At 35.9% G+C, this 15532-nt stretch overlaps 1 protein-coding gene across 16 annotated transcripts in view; it reads left to right on the top strand.

The window, feature by feature from the left end:
• PICALM (phosphatidylinositol binding clathrin assembly protein) overlaps nucleotides 1–15532 on the top strand; it is a 113146-nt gene that overhangs the window by 48246 nt on the left and 49368 nt on the right. For all 16 annotated transcript variants that reach the window (XM_050755833.1, XM_050755839.1, XM_050755840.1 and 13 more), the window contains 4 exons: nucleotides 7344–7437; nucleotides 9971–10082; nucleotides 11197–11303; nucleotides 14514–14555. In XM_050755833.1, the coding sequence (XP_050611790.1) occupies nucleotides 7344–7437; nucleotides 9971–10082; nucleotides 11197–11303; nucleotides 14514–14555 (355 nt within the window). The remainder of the gene's footprint in view (nucleotides 1–7343; nucleotides 7438–9970; nucleotides 10083–11196; nucleotides 11304–14513; nucleotides 14556–15532) is intronic.

The raw sequence follows: 15532 nt of genomic DNA, 5'->3' as shown, positions 1-15532 counted from the left end.
TTTTATTCCTTTTTCTAACCAGATCATATTTTACTTTATGGACATATATTGCATTTTGTTTATCTGTTCATCAGCTGATGGCCACTGGAATAGTTTCTGCTTTTGACTATTAGGAATAATGGTGCTGTGAACATTAGATTTTATGTGGATTATCTTTTTAATTCTCTTCGGTATATACCTAGAACTGGAATTGCTGTGTCATATGGTAACTCTTATGTTTGCCATTTTGAGGAACCGCCAAATTATTTTTCAAAGCAGTTGAATCATTTTACATTCCCATCAGTAATGTATGGCACTTTCAGTTTCTCCCTACTCTTGCCATACTTATTTTCTGTTTTTGTTTCTGGTTTTTTGTTTTTTGTTTTTAATTGTAGCCATCCTACTGGGTGTGAAGTAGTGTCTTGTGATTTTTAGTTGTCATTTCCCTGATGGCTAATGATATTGAGCATTTTTTTTTGTACTGTTGACCGTTTGTATATTGTCTTTTGAAAAAATGCCTCTTCAAACCCTTTTCCCTGTTTTTATTTTTTATTTTCACTTTTTGAGACAGTGGCACAATCCCAGCTCACTGCGTGTCGACCTCCTGTGCTTAAGCATTTTTCCCCTGCAGCCTGCTGAGTAGTAGCTGGGAACACAGGCATGCAACACTATGCTCAGTTAATTTTTTTTTTTTTTTTTTTTTTTTTGAGACGGAGTCTCGCTCTGCCGCCCCCAGGCTGGAGTGCAGTGCAGTGGCCGGATCTCAGCTCACTGCAAGCTCCGCCTCCCAGGTTCACGCCATTCTCCTGCCTCTGCCTCCCAAGTAGCTGGGACTACAGGCGCCCGCCACCTCGCCCGGCTAGTTTTTTGTATTTTTTAGTAGAGACGGGGTTTCACTGTGTTAGCCAGGATGGTCTCGATCTCCTGACCTCGTGATCCGCCCGTCTCGGCCTCCCAAAGTGCTGGGATTACAGGCTTGAGCCACCGCGCCCGGCCAATGCTCAGTTAATTTTAAAAAAAATTTTCATACAAACAAGGTCTTACTATGTTGCCTAGACTGGTCTTCAACTCCTGGGCTCAAGCAGTCTTCCCGTTTCGGCCTCCCACAGTGTTGGGATTATAGGCATGAGCTACTGACCTGGCCTTTTGCCCATTTTTGAATTGGGTTACTTGCCTTTTTATTGTTAAGTTGCAAGAATTTTAAAAAATATATTCTGGACACCAGTTGCTTATCGCATAAATAATTTGCAAATATTTTTCTCCTGTGGCTTGTCTTTTCAGTTTCTTGTTGGTGTTTTTTGAAGAACAAACACTTTTAACTGATTAATTAAGTGTATCTATTTTTTTCCTTTGGTTGCTTCTACTTTTGTCATCATGTCTAAGAAATCATTGTTTAATCCAAGGTCACAAAGATGTACTCCTACTTTTTATTCTAAGAATCTTGTATTTTTTGACCTTATAGTTAGGTTTTTTATCTCTTTGGAATTAACTTTTGTATATGGTGTGAGAGATGAGTCCAAATTTATTCTTTTGTATGTGGATATATAGTTACCCAGCACCATTTTGTGAAATTACTCTTCTTTCCCCATTGGATAGTCTTACCACCTTGTTGAAGATGAATTGACCATAAATGTAAAGGTTTATTTCTGGACTTGCAGTTCTGTTCTGTTGATCTGTATGTGTATCTTCATGCCAGTACCCCACACTGTCTTGCTTACTGTTGCTTTGCAGTGTGTTTGAAAATGAGAACCTGTGAGTCTTCCAACTCTATTCTTTTTTTCCCCCAACTTTGTTTTGGCTGTTCTGGGCGCCTTGCATTCCCATGTGAATTTCAGGATCAGCTTGTTGATTTTTGCAGAAAAGATAGCTGGGATTTTGTAGGGGATTGCATTGAATCTGTTGATCAGCTTGGGGAGTATTCTTAACGATTAAATTTCTAGTCCATGAACAAGAGATGTCTTTCTGTTTATTTGGATCTCTTCTCATTTCTTTCAGTGCTGTTTTGTATTTAAGCTTTCTTTTAAGATGCATTTAATTTTTGCTGCACCCTAATTAACAATCATCTTAGCACATGATCCAGTCATATGAATGATACAGTCATTGCTTCTGTAACTGATAACACCTGATACGCAGATTTTTTCCTAGGATATAGGATGAGGGCTGAGGAGAAAGCCACTGAAGACATTCTTAGCAGCAGTGATGACCCTTGTAGCTATGAAGTCCTGTCTTGAAGGGAATCTGTCATGTACAGAAATAGCCTGGTGAATGCCTTCCTGAGCCACTCTGCTGCTCAGTGATCCCTAAAGTCTAAGCAATTGATGTGTTCCTTTAGATTGTTCTATTGAAATTTTAAATTAATGGACTGAAGTGAAAAATTTAGCTGAAATATAGAATTAACCTCTTAGTTATGCAAGAAAATTTAAAGCTGAATTTAAATGTTCTATGCTGCCATTCCCAATTCATCAGGAGGCAATTATTTTGGAATATGCCTAGAGTAAATTCTACAGATTTTATTTCATATATTTAAGCACTTTGTAGAAGATTATGTTGGAGAACTTTTTTAGAAGTCTGATTTTTAACCTCTGTATTCTGTCCAATAATATTACACTGTAAAGTGTCTTCAGTAAAGTTGATCTTCAGTGTATTTACCAATTTCAGAATAATAGATTTTTAAAATGGTAACATTTTTTCTAATGTGAAGGGCCAGTCTTGAGAATAGTTGATGAATTTTTTTATTTAATAGAGCAGTCTTTTTTAATTGGATGAAAATGGCTCTTGATCAAGTACAATAAAATTAGTATTGACTTAGTTGAATCAAGGAGGAGCCATAATTGAGTGGGGACCAAGAAGAAGCGCAAAAGTGGCATTATACACACACACATACACATATTAGACTGTATAAATACAAAAGAAAAATATCAAGAATATCAGGTATAAATTGAGGACATGACAGCAGTTGAAATGTATTATATCATGGCAAAAACCTCAGTAGGCGACACCTTTTGGAGAGGACTCTCATTATAAGTAGTGAAGTTTGATTTATTAAGATAATTTTTTATATTTACAAAAGTAATAAACTTAAAAAAAAATTAAGAGTACCATCCTAATTCATAGAAAATGTTAACATTTTAGTGTGTCTAATCTTTTCTGTGGGTGTAAATAAAAACATGTATATAAAGGCACATAGGAAATTACATAAAAATTGGATCAGATTCTTTGAAGGCTGCTTTTCTTTCCTCCTGTGTATTTTGGACATTTTCAATGTCTGTACACATAGATCCATCTCGTTCTTTTTTTTTAAGATGGAGTCTGGCTCTGTCACCCAGGCTGGGATGCAGTGGTGTGCTCTTGGCTTACTGCAACCTCCACCTCCCGGGTTCAAGCGATTCTCCTGTGTCAGCCTCCCAAGTAGCTGGGACTACAGGTGCCCGCCACCATGCCCAGCTAATTTTTGTATTTTTGGTAGAGATGGGGTTTTAACATGTTGGCCAGGCTGGTCTTGAACTCCTGACCACAAGTGATCCACCTGTCTCGGCCTCCCAAAGTGCTGAGATTACAGGCATGAGCCACCTCGTCCAGCCTCAGTCCATCTCATTCTTATGAATGGCTGTAGAATTATGTTGCAGGTGTACATCTGATTTATTCCCATTTTTTTTAATCTTATAAAAGCAATGGATTGACCATCCTTTTATTTATGGTTGCATTAAGAGAGTTTTTCTATAGAATAAATTATTAAAATTGATGGGTCATTGATAAATATATATACATTTAACATTTTAATAGAAAACACCAAATTATGCTTTATAAAAGTTATAACAAATTATTGGCTTAGTTATTCTGTATTCTTCCATCATGAAAAATGCATCTCATGTGTTCATTTTGTATTAGCTGATTGAATAATAAATGGTGATATTGAGCACACTCCCCCTTCCTTTTGAATGCCATATTTGTTTTATTAATTGTCTTTTGATGTCCGTTGACAGCTTCTCTATTGGGTTTTTCATTCTTTTCCATTGTGTTGAATAGTGGTAAGAACTCACAAGCTTTTTTAGTCAGATGAATCTAGGTTTGAATTCTAGCTTCGTACCAATTAGATGAGGGACTTCAGTGAGATACTTTAGCTGGTTTACTGACTTTTAAAAAATAATGTTACTTTGAAATAATTTCACTTCCAGAAATGTAGCAAGAATATTAGAGAACATCTGTATACTTTACTCAGAACCACCAGTTTTTAACATTTTGCCACATCTGCATTTCTCTTTCTGTGTATATTCACATAGGCACGCACACACATTTTTTTTCTGAACCATTTGAGAGTGGGTTACATACCTGATGCCTTTTATAGTTTATATCTTTTAATACTTTGGTGAATATTTTCTAAGAACAAGGATATTTTGTTACATATCTGTCAGCTTGCTAAACTGCTTTCACATGGTGGCACACAAACTGATAACTATATAAGAGACTATTTGAGGCTAAAGGATTAATTTAGGGTCAACATCTTGGCACACTCATAACCCTTTCTACCGTGCTAGTATGCTGTGGCAAAACTGGGAAGGCCTTACTTAAGCTCTGAGTTATTTCATCTGTAAAATTATGATGTTAATTAGTACTTTTCTGTTAGGATTGTTGTGAGAATTAAATGGGATATTGTATCTAATGCTTAACACGTAATGAACACTTAACAAATGAACTTTTTGTGTATTAGGAAAATGTTATAGGTTATGAGTATTTTTCCCTGTTTTTTTAACATTGTTAAAAGCTTTACAGTCTTAGGTGATCAAAACCGTTATCTTCATTTTTATGTTTTTTATCTTTCAAGCAAGCTCAGTGAGCTAAAATGATTAATTATTATGTTTTCATCAGATATATTTATGGATTCAGTGTTTTATATTTTAATCTTGGATTCATTTGGAGTCTACCATGGTAGGAAAAACATGAGGTAAAAGCCAACTTTTTTTTTTTTTGAGACAGTTTTGCTCTGTCACCCAGGCTGGAGTGCAGTGGCGTGATCTCTGCTCACTGCATCCTCCGCCTTCCAGATTCAAGCAATTCTCCCACCTCAGCCTCCCGAGTATCTGGGACTACAGGCACACGCCACCGTGCCTGGCCACTTTTTGTATTTTTTAGTAGAGATGGGGTTTCACCATATTGGCCGGGCTGGTCTCAAAATCCTGACCTCGTGATCCACCCGCCTTGGCCTCCCAAAGTGCTGGGATTACAAGCGTGAGCCAATGCGCCCAGCCTTAGCCAACTATTTTTAAATAGAAATATAGTTTGGGTGGCAAGAAGACCAGACAATTGCTTTTTGTTATTTTCTGTTCTAGAATTAAATATTTTGGGAGTTAAGAGCTGAGAGCTGATGTGTTTCATGTAAGGAGACAAGGAAAGAGAAGAAGAAAACTTGAAGATGCTTAGGAGAGGATTTTATTAGAGAAGGCTAAGAGGATTGCTGGCAATGTTGAGTATTCATTTGAGGTTGATGATCATGAGTTTATAGTTTTGCCAGTTTGCCCAGTTGTGCCGTTTTCTTTACCAGCACTCAGCTATATGTGTACAGGCATGGATTAGTTAGGTGTTTGCTCAGCCAGGATTGTTAATTTGCCAGGTGACTGACATGCAGGGAAGAAAAGAGGTGCAAGAAAGTTAAAGGTATTTGTAAGGGAGTGATTATAATAATGATCTGTGGAATTCTAAGCTAGGTGAAGAAAGTAAAAATGAGAAAGGATCAGTGTGGGTAGTGGTGGAGTTGAAACATTGAAGTTTCTGATGAGGTCAAATAGTTTTTGCCACAGGGATATGTGACCAAAGCAGCTGAAAGGTTAACAGGTAATTGTCACGGAATGAGGTGTCTGAATTTTACCTTTTTTTTTTTTTTTTTTTGTTTTCGTTCAGGGGTGGGGCTAGGATGCTGTGGTTTCTGGGGGCAGTAAGGTTAGAATCAGGAATTTTGACATCAAGATGTTGGATTGGTTGTCCATATAGATGTTGAAGCTAATGAAGACAAGAAAGACTGAGCCAATGTTCAAATCTTCTGTGATGAAGAAGTAACTGGAGGTAAAAAAGTGACTTCAGTAAGAAGAGTTGCAAAAAAGGGATGGTGTCCTCATCCCAAGCTCCAGCAGCTGGTTCCAGCCAATGCTGTTTAGCACTTGAGAGGAAACAGGCATCCATAAGTTAACATATTGGGGAGAATTAGGCCGAAGCTGATCAGTAGGTGACTACTTAAGGTAGTCCAGTATTTGTTTATTAAACTTTGTTGTGTCCTGCAAAGCACAATTGTTGCTTTTTATAGCTTAATTGTTTTTTGGCATCTGAGGTCATAGTTCATGGTTTATCGTAGGGTAGAACAGCCATTTATAAGTATAGATCATTTGTAAATTAGGGGAACCTGATATTTTTTGGAAATGCCTTATTACTCAGCCAAACAGTTATGCCATTATTTCACAGTCTAATACACCTGGGTTTACATAATGACGCTACCACTGATTAGTTCTGTGATCTTAGGCAAGTCTTATACCCTCACTGAACTTAAAATTTCATCAACCGTAAAATGGAATAAGAATATCAGTAGAATTTTTATGAGGATTTGAAAATGATAGGGCAATCTCTTGAGTAATACTAAATGTGATATACAATAAGCTCTTAATATTAGCTGTGTACGTTAGCCCTAGTACCTTTCACGTAGTAGTTTTTAAATCTGTTTTGGTGCCGCTAATATTTCTCTATCTTTAGAAATACCTGTTTGGAAATATTTAACAGACTATTTTATTAAAGACTGTCCACTGAAAGTATCTCTTGTGTAATAGCCAGATTAGAATGACTTGGTAAAATTGTTCTTTATTTTGTAGTGAAGTGGTTTTAGTTATCATTTCTGAATTAAAAGCCATTGCTGTTGGGTCATGAATAAAATACTGTAAATAAAGCAGAGCTCTAAGACTTTGTCAGCTCCTGGCCTACAGAGTGTTTAACTGTTTAGTGACTTCAGGCAAATGATTATTTTATTTGTAATTTTTAAAAAAATGGTAAAACTGCTCTTCACACACCAATGTTTGTGAGGATCAGATCATTTCCTCATGTGAAAAGTGTGCTGTAGACCTTGCTGTTTAATGTAAACTTTTGTTTTTATAGTTCATGCTTTATGTTCTTTTTTAGTTCTAAATGAGTACCTTGACATTTAACATATTATGTTGCCTGTTTTTGTTTTTCCTGTATGATCTCTGCTTTAGTTTTCATAATGACTTAAAAATATGTGGCATTTAATAGCAACTTGGTTCTCTGTTTTAGTAGAGAACCAGGGGAGTTTGAAATGTAGATTTAATTGCAGATTCATTTGTTTATTTCTCTTTTTTTTTCCGTAACAGGGCTGATGGAGTTATGAGAACAATGAACACAGAAAAACTCCTTAAAACTGTACCAATTATTCAGAATCAAATGGATGCACTTCTTGATTTTAATGTAAGTTGATTTATGCTTTTGTAATTTAAGATTTTTAAAAATTAGGTCATTATAATTAATGAGAATTTTTAACTTCAAGTTTTCACAGACTCTAGTTTTTCTCACTGATATCCTATATGGCTAAGGATTTTCTATAAAATAGTCTCAAGTCAAATTACTTTTTGATTTTTATGACTGTTTTGGATTTCTTTAGTGCTTCTCTGGCTCTAGAATTTTAAGATATACAAGCTAAAGTGGTGAAAGGATTGATCTGAAAATATATTTTCTTTTAATAATGACTTTTAGATTTTAAAAATGTACAGGGGTATTTTTTAAATGAATAGCCAACTTAATATTTTGTTTTTGTCTATTTAATGGGACTCGAAGCGTGACAGTTATTCAGAAAAAATTTAAATAGCACTTATAATAGCCTGTTATGTAGCTATTGCCCAAGGGCATTGTGTTCCCTGGAATTTTTATTTTAATGACCATGACTTCATCCAAGCTGCCAGCTTTGTCATTTATTTATAATATGTTAGAAGTTAGCACTTTCAACTCTGTTCTGGTTTTTTTTGGCATCTATCTTACAATGTTTTGTTTATTATTTATTTGACATTTGGTTTTAGAGATTGTGAGTGCGAGTTAGTGAATGGAACTGTGACAGTTTCATGCTGAAACAGATTTTTCCTTTAAATTGTTTAATTGCTAGTTTTTAAGCTTCTTCAGGACAGGAACTAGGTCTCTTTTGTTCTCTGTTGTACCCCCATTGCCTATTAGCGTGGCACATAGTAAGTGCTGAGTAAACTTCAACACTATTGAAACTGTAAGATTCAATAAATCTTACAGGTATTTCATAGACTAGAACAGAGATTATCCAACTATAGCTCACTGCCTATTTTTGTATGTTTTATAAGTGGTTGAAAATAATTAAATGATATTTTGTAACAGGTGGAAATTATATGAAATTCCAGCTTCAGTGTCCTCAATAGTATTATTGGAACACAGCCAGCCTCACTGGTACATATTATCTATGGCTGTTTCATGTCACAACAGCAGAGTTGAAAAGTTGTGACAGACTGTGTGGCCCACAAAGTCTAAAATACTTACCATCTGACCCTTTACAAAAATAAGTTTGCTGACCCCTACTCTAGAAGGCCTGGGGTATTGATGCAGTTATTCAACATTATTTTGGTTTATATAGAAGCTCAGGGTCCAACCATGCATATTTTTCTTAATATATTGTATTTGTATAAAATTTCTTATTCTTTTCAATGTCTGTATTGTACTTTGTTATATATAACAATTTATCTGATCCTCCTGTTGATGGATGTTTAGTTTTTCTGTTTTTTTAACCTAAACAGTGCTGCACTCAATTCTCTCTCCTCTCTCTGTCTCTTGCCTCTGTGTGTGTGTGTGTGTGTGTATGTATGTGTGTGTGTGTGTTTCCATTTGTAAACCTATTTCATAGGGTTAACACTCAGAAAAAGAATTTGGTGGTTCAAATAATATAAGCATTTACATTTTTAATAAATATTGCTTCTGTTGCAAAAGGGTGAGCCACTACTCAACAGGTGTCTGTTTTTGCTTTTTCATCTTTTTTTTGTTGTTTTTTTGAGACAGCATTTTTCTCTGTCACTCAGACTGGAGTGCAGTGGCGTGATCATAGCTCATTGCAGCTTCCAACTCCTGGGCTCAAGCAGTCCTGCCACCTCAGCCTCCTGAGTAGCTGGGACTACAGGGGTACACCACCATGTTCAGCTACTTTTTCTTGGTTTTAGTTTTTTGTAGAGAAGAGGTCTTGCTATGTTGCCCAGGCTGGTCTCATTTTAAACTGCCAGGCTCAAGCAATCCTCCTGCCTCGGCCTTACGACGTGCTGCGACCACAGGCATGAGCTACTGTGTTCTTTTTTTTTCATTCTTATGGGCACTGAGTAATATAGTCTGATGTTCAGGAAAGGATATTTTAGTAATTTGATTTGATTATTATATTTTAATTTACCTGATAAGTCAAGTTATATTTCTTTTCATATGTTATTGTCCATATGTATTTTTTATATTATAAATTGCTTTCATTTACTTTATTTATTATTAGAATTCTCCCTATATAATGGACAGCAACTCTACTTGATGGTCTGCAGATACTTTTTTTTTTTTTTTTTTTTTTTTACCAGTTTTTTGTTTGCCATTCAATTTTGTGCTTAGTTTTTCTGTATATAACAACGAGTTAATTTTCATGTGCTAAAAAGAACTTGGAATTAATTTGGTTTATCTTTTTTATTTATTCCTTGAGATAAAACTAAAAATATTTCCAATATTCTTGTTAGTCAATGAGTACAATTATTTGGTTACAGCAAAACTTAATAATAATAATAAATAATGTTTATTTATATGGTAGCTACTGCACTAGGATCTTTATGTATGTATTAGAGAAAATAAATGTCTTTTTCACTAACTTGCCTAATCCTGGAATTTACTGTATTTTAATTTGAAGGAAGTCTTTTTGTGTCATTTAAAACCTAAGATTAGCTAATTTTATTTTCCAATTTTTCCCCAGGTTAATAGCAATGAACTTACAAATGGGGTAATAAATGCTGCCTTCATGCTCCTGTTCAAAGATGCCATTAGACTGTTTGCAGCATACAATGAAGGAATTATTAATTTGTTGGGTAAATACTGCTGTAGCTTAGTAACATTTCTTATCTTGTGTCATATGGATAAATAATATTGACTGAGTTGTTACTTAAAGCTGTCTAAAAATTTATTATGATATATTCATTCATTGTAACAATTAATTTGGAGAGAAGAGTTTTACACCTGATTATTTCTGCAAGTGATTACATACTTTTATACCCAGGATGTTCAGCAAGTTGAACTTTATTTTTTAGATACATCTATGTTTTTTCTACCCATTTTGTTAATTTTTAGAAATATAAAAGTGCCTTTAAAATTTAGCTGGGTTAAGATAGTAGTAAGTTTTAGGCTGAGGCAGGAGAATTGCTTGAACCCAGGAGGCGGAGGTTGCAGTGAGCCTAGATCTTCCCTGTGTACTCCAGCCTGGGCAACAAGAGCGAAACTCTGTTTAAAAAAAAAAAAAAAAAGTAAGTTTTATGTTATATGTATTTTAACACAATAAAAAAAGATGGAAAAAAAATTTTTTTTGTCCCAGAAAAATCATAATCGACTCCATAATGAACTTTTTAAAAAATTTAAATCTGTTTTTTATAGTCTGAAGTAACATGGACTTACTCAGGGATGCTTTAATCTATAGGATAGGGAAATTTGGCTTATTTTTTCACAAGTGAAAAATAAAGGTTTTTTTATAAAGCTTTGGAAGGCATAGTCTTCCATACTATAATTAGTATAAATTAACCTCTTTACTCCTATGTATACATTAAACTTAAATGAACTTTCTGAGTGACATTTGGGCATGGTTAAGTTGTTAGATAATACACTATTAGTAAGAAGATTGGAAATAGATGTTAGTGCTGTTTTAAACGGGGTCAAGTGTGATACGTGTTTACACACAAATATATACTTAGGTAATTGTGAGGAAAAGTATTGTGGCACAGACTGGGAATATGAGTAGGGTCAAGTAATGTTTAATAGCAGCTCTATTCTAATTTGCTTTAAATACCTAAGCTAGCTTAACACTGATATTTTTCTAGCAGGGTGTGTATGTTCCTTTAGAGACCTATTTGGAGCTATTACCTACTCTTTTTTCCTTTTTTTGGGTGTTATATTTTGATGTGAACAAAAGAATTTTTACATTTATTTTGTCAGAAAAATATTTTGATATGAAAAAGAACCAATGCAAAGAAGGTCTTGACATCTATAAGAAGTTCCTAACTAGGATGACAAGAATCTCAGAGTTCCTCAAAGTTGCAGAGGTAAACTGTCTTTAAGTGACTGTCTCCTAACTTGCCTTTTTGTCTGTAAGTATGGATTTTGAAGTCATCACTTACTATCCAAATAAAATAAATGTCTTAAATTTAGTATTCAGTGATACTATTATGCTGTATTGAATTCTGTACCAAGATATGAATATGATAAAATAGTGAATAAAATACATGCTGTATATTTAATTCAGTAGCGAGTATTGAAAAGTTACCTGTTTTTAAATTGTTTACTTCTCTATAAAATTGAGTAAGTGACATACAGTAGTGCCAGAGATTTTTATGGTTGGAATTAATCATATATTTGAGAATGTTTATTGTTAAATGTGGTAGAGAATATCCAGTATCAGTGCAGGTTTCTTTTCAGTGAGACAGCTGGAGCCACATAGTTCAAAATGTTTTCGTTGGCAGGGCACTGTGGTTCAGACCTGTAATCCCAGTGTTTAGGGAAACGGAGGTGGGTGGATCACCTGAGGTCAGGTGTTTAAGACTGGCCAACATGGCAAAACCCCATCTATACTAAAGATACAAATATTAGCCAAGCGTGGTGACGGGCACCTATAATCCCGGCTGCTCAGGAGGCTGAGGCAGGAGAATCACTTGAGCCTGGGAGGCGGAGGTTGCAGTGAGCCGAGATTGCACCACTGCACTCCAGGCTGGGCGACAGAGCAAGACTCTGTCTCAAAAAAAAAAAAGCTTTTTTTCACCAACAGAAATGAATTTTGTGTATTTCTTATCCTTGATTGTGAAAACCATGAATGTAGGTAATAGGATAATCCAATTTTGCGGCTCTGCTTAAAAATAATTTTCTGAAATTGTCACAGAAGGCAAGTGTGGTAATACTTGCAGGCATTATCTTGCTACTACAGAGGCGTTCTTAAGGGTTTTTTTGTTTGTTTGTTCTCCCATTCTCCAGCCTCTACCCATCTCCACCAAAGATTTCTTCCTAGGATAATTTGCTCAATTATGTCAAAGTAGTTACTTTGGAATTAGCAAGTTAGTGATTCTAGGCTTTATTACTGTGGTGATATGTGATTCTATATTAGAAGCAATCGGACAGAACAGGATGATCAGACAATAGGTTTGTTATTAATCTGCCGTTTCAAGGAGAAAGATCATTTCCATTTTTTAAGGGTCAGTCACATATTAAAACAAGAAGGTGGTGTTTATGCTGTGATTCTAGTAAATTCTTTAGATAAGTTTTAATTTGTTGACATTCCCTCTTGGCCTTTTATGTTCTTTGCATTTGGTAGTTGTAGTTAAAAGTTAAGTTTTTTTTGTTTTTTTTTTTTAAAGACAAAGTCTTGCTCTTGTCCCTAGGCTGGAGGGCAATGGCGCAATCTTGTCTCACTGCAACCTCTGCCTCCTGGGTTTGAGCGAGTCCACTGTCTCAGCCTCCCGAGTAGCTGGGATTACAGGTGCCTGCCACCACACCCAGCTAATTTTTGTATTTTTACTAGAGACGGGGTTTCACCATGTTGGCCAGACTGGTCTTGAACTCCTGACCTCAGGTGATCTGCTGGCCTCGGCCTTCCAAAGTGCTGGGATTACAGGCATCAGCCACGGAGCCCGGCCCAAACTTAAGTTGTAAGCCCCCTTCTGTACTCCAGATCTGCTGTTAAGTTATTCTTAGGTGGGATAGACTCTGCTATCTATGATTTTTTTTTTTTTTTTTTTTTTTGAGACAGAGACTTTCTCTGTCACCCAGGCTGGAGTGCCATGGCATGATCTCGTCTCACTGCAACCTCTGCCTCCCAAGATTCTCCTGCCTCAGCCTCCCACATAGCTGGGATTACAGGTGCCCGTCACCACACCCAGCTGATTTTAGAGATGAGGTTTCACCATGTTGGCCAGGCTAGTCTCGAGCTCCTGACCTCAAGTGATCAACCCACTGTGACCTCCCAAAGTGCTCGGATTATAGGCATAAGCCACTACACCCAGCCTGCTCCATATGATTTAAGAAAAATATGAAGAGTCCCTTGCCTTAAAATATTCTGTTATGAGACTGTCTCTGGGCTTGCAGTTCAATTAGAATGCCTTAGTTCCTGGAAGAAGGCAAGAGTAACGTCTTGAAACATGTTTGAAGAGGATATATATATCAGGCAGCAATTAGTAACATCTGAGTAATAATGAATTTATCAGGTTTTTTTTTTTTTTTTCTTTTTGCTGAGACGGAGTCTCGCTCTGTTTCCCAGGCTAGAGTGCAGTGGCGTGATCCCTGCTCACTGCACCCTCTACCTCCTGGGTTCAAACGATTCTCCTGCTTCAGCCTGCTGAGTAGCTGGAATTACAGGTGCCTGCCACCATACCTAACTAATTTTTGTATTTTTAGTAGAGATGGGGTTTCACTGTGTTAGCCAGGATGGTGTCGATCTCCTGACCTCATGGTCCGCCCACCTCGGCCTCCCCACATGCTGGGATTACAGGTGTGAGCCACCGTGTATCTGGCCTTTATCAGATTTTCTACTGACATCATTCTGAGACCAACCCCTGAGAGGTCACAAAAGGAAGGGAGACTGATTAGAAAATGAAACACAGCCATGGGACAGAAAATAGTTTTCTAATTGGATGCTAGAATACACAGGAACCATTTCTATCTTTTTTTGCTAGAAATTGCCTAGGGCCTGAGCATCATGAAAGTGTATTGGAATTGCTTTGTGAAGACAGTTATATCCTGATTAGATATCACTTGACATTTTTGTAAACCTGGCCTACCTGACAGAACATGAGTTTTTAAAAATGTTATCTATGGTGATTTCTAGGGAAAACATGTTTTATGGAGAAAGACAAAGTCGATGTCTTCAGGTTTGTTTCTTAAATTTTTTTTTTGTTTTCCATCAAAGAACTTGTTCATGGTCAGGCTTTCTCATTCTTAACATATTTATCGTATTACACATAGAAGACAGGGGAGTTTTCAGATTGTGACAAAGTAGCTTATATATAGGTATTCAGAAGACATAGGAATGGTAACGTAGATTTGTTGACTTTCCAACTCCAGTTTCCCTACTGTTAACAACTTCTAGGGCCACCAAATAATATCTAAGCCATTGGAAATGTTGAGTATTTTTGGAGATTAAATATCTTCCTGATTCTTAAGAAGTCTGTTTAAAATATTACTGGTACTAGCCGTGATGTCATTTTTCCAAATTTTATTTATAAAATATTTTTATTATAATTTATTAAAGACAATGCTTCTTCTTACAGCAAGTTGGAATTGACAGAGGTGATATACCAGACCTTTCACAGGTAAGTATATTGTTAAAATATCAATCCACTATCTGTTGTGTACGAGCTGTGAAGAGTATTAAGATAAGTAACATGTAGCCCCCATTGTCAAAGGGATCAGTGCAGTTTTTGACCAATTTTAACATTTTGATGTATTCCTAAAGATTGTTCTAACATTATGACCACATCAAGTGATCTGCTTGCCACTTACATTTGTGGCCTACCCACTGTCATACCATTTATTCAGTCTCTTCAATCACTGTTTCTTTCCCATCATCATCATTTAAAAAAGGAAAAAAAAAAAAACTTTTTGGAACCTGAATTTAGAAAATGATATTTAGAAAAACAATTTTCACTATACTGCTGGTAGAGAATTATACAGTATTTATTTTTCCTGTTTTAAACTTCCACTTTGACTGTTTGACTCAGTTGGGAGAATTAAATAGGGATAAACTTCAAAACATAATATTAGATTAAGAGAGTAGGGTTTGGGATATGTCCAGATTTCAGTCTCGGCTGTGCCATTAGCTGGCCCTGTGACTTTGGGGAAGTTACTTTCTAAGCTTCAGTTTCATCATCTGTAAAATGAAGATACTACAGTACCTACCTCATACAGTAAGTAGTTCAGGGGATTAAATAAGTTAATGCCAAAAAAAAAAAATTTAGAGCATTAAGCACACTCAACTAATGTTGGCTGTTTTAATATTGTCTTTATCATCATCATCATCAAAAAGTTTCTAAGAAACAAACTTCATACCTGCTGGTTGTTGTGGCTTATTCTCTGTTTTCTTTATTGAGTATTAAGAATGAAAGTACCTGGCATAAACTATCCTTGTAACATTTCCATCAACTCTGTCAACTGTTGACATCTGTTTTACCTTGTTTTGAATTGTTCCAGGACATTTTTTTTTATGTTTCTTTTTGACATAGAGTTTTGCTCTTGTTGCCTAGGCTGGAACGGCAGTGGCGTGATCTCAGCTCACTGCAACCTCCACTTC

Source organism: Macaca thibetana, chromosome 14 (assembly GCF_024542745.1).
Source record: "Macaca thibetana thibetana isolate TM-01 chromosome 14, ASM2454274v1, whole genome shotgun sequence".
Lineage (NCBI taxonomy): Eukaryota > Metazoa > Chordata > Mammalia > Primates > Cercopithecidae > Macaca > Macaca thibetana.
The sequence above is the reverse complement of the archived record's forward strand: the minus strand, read 5'-3'. Positions and strand labels throughout refer to the sequence as shown.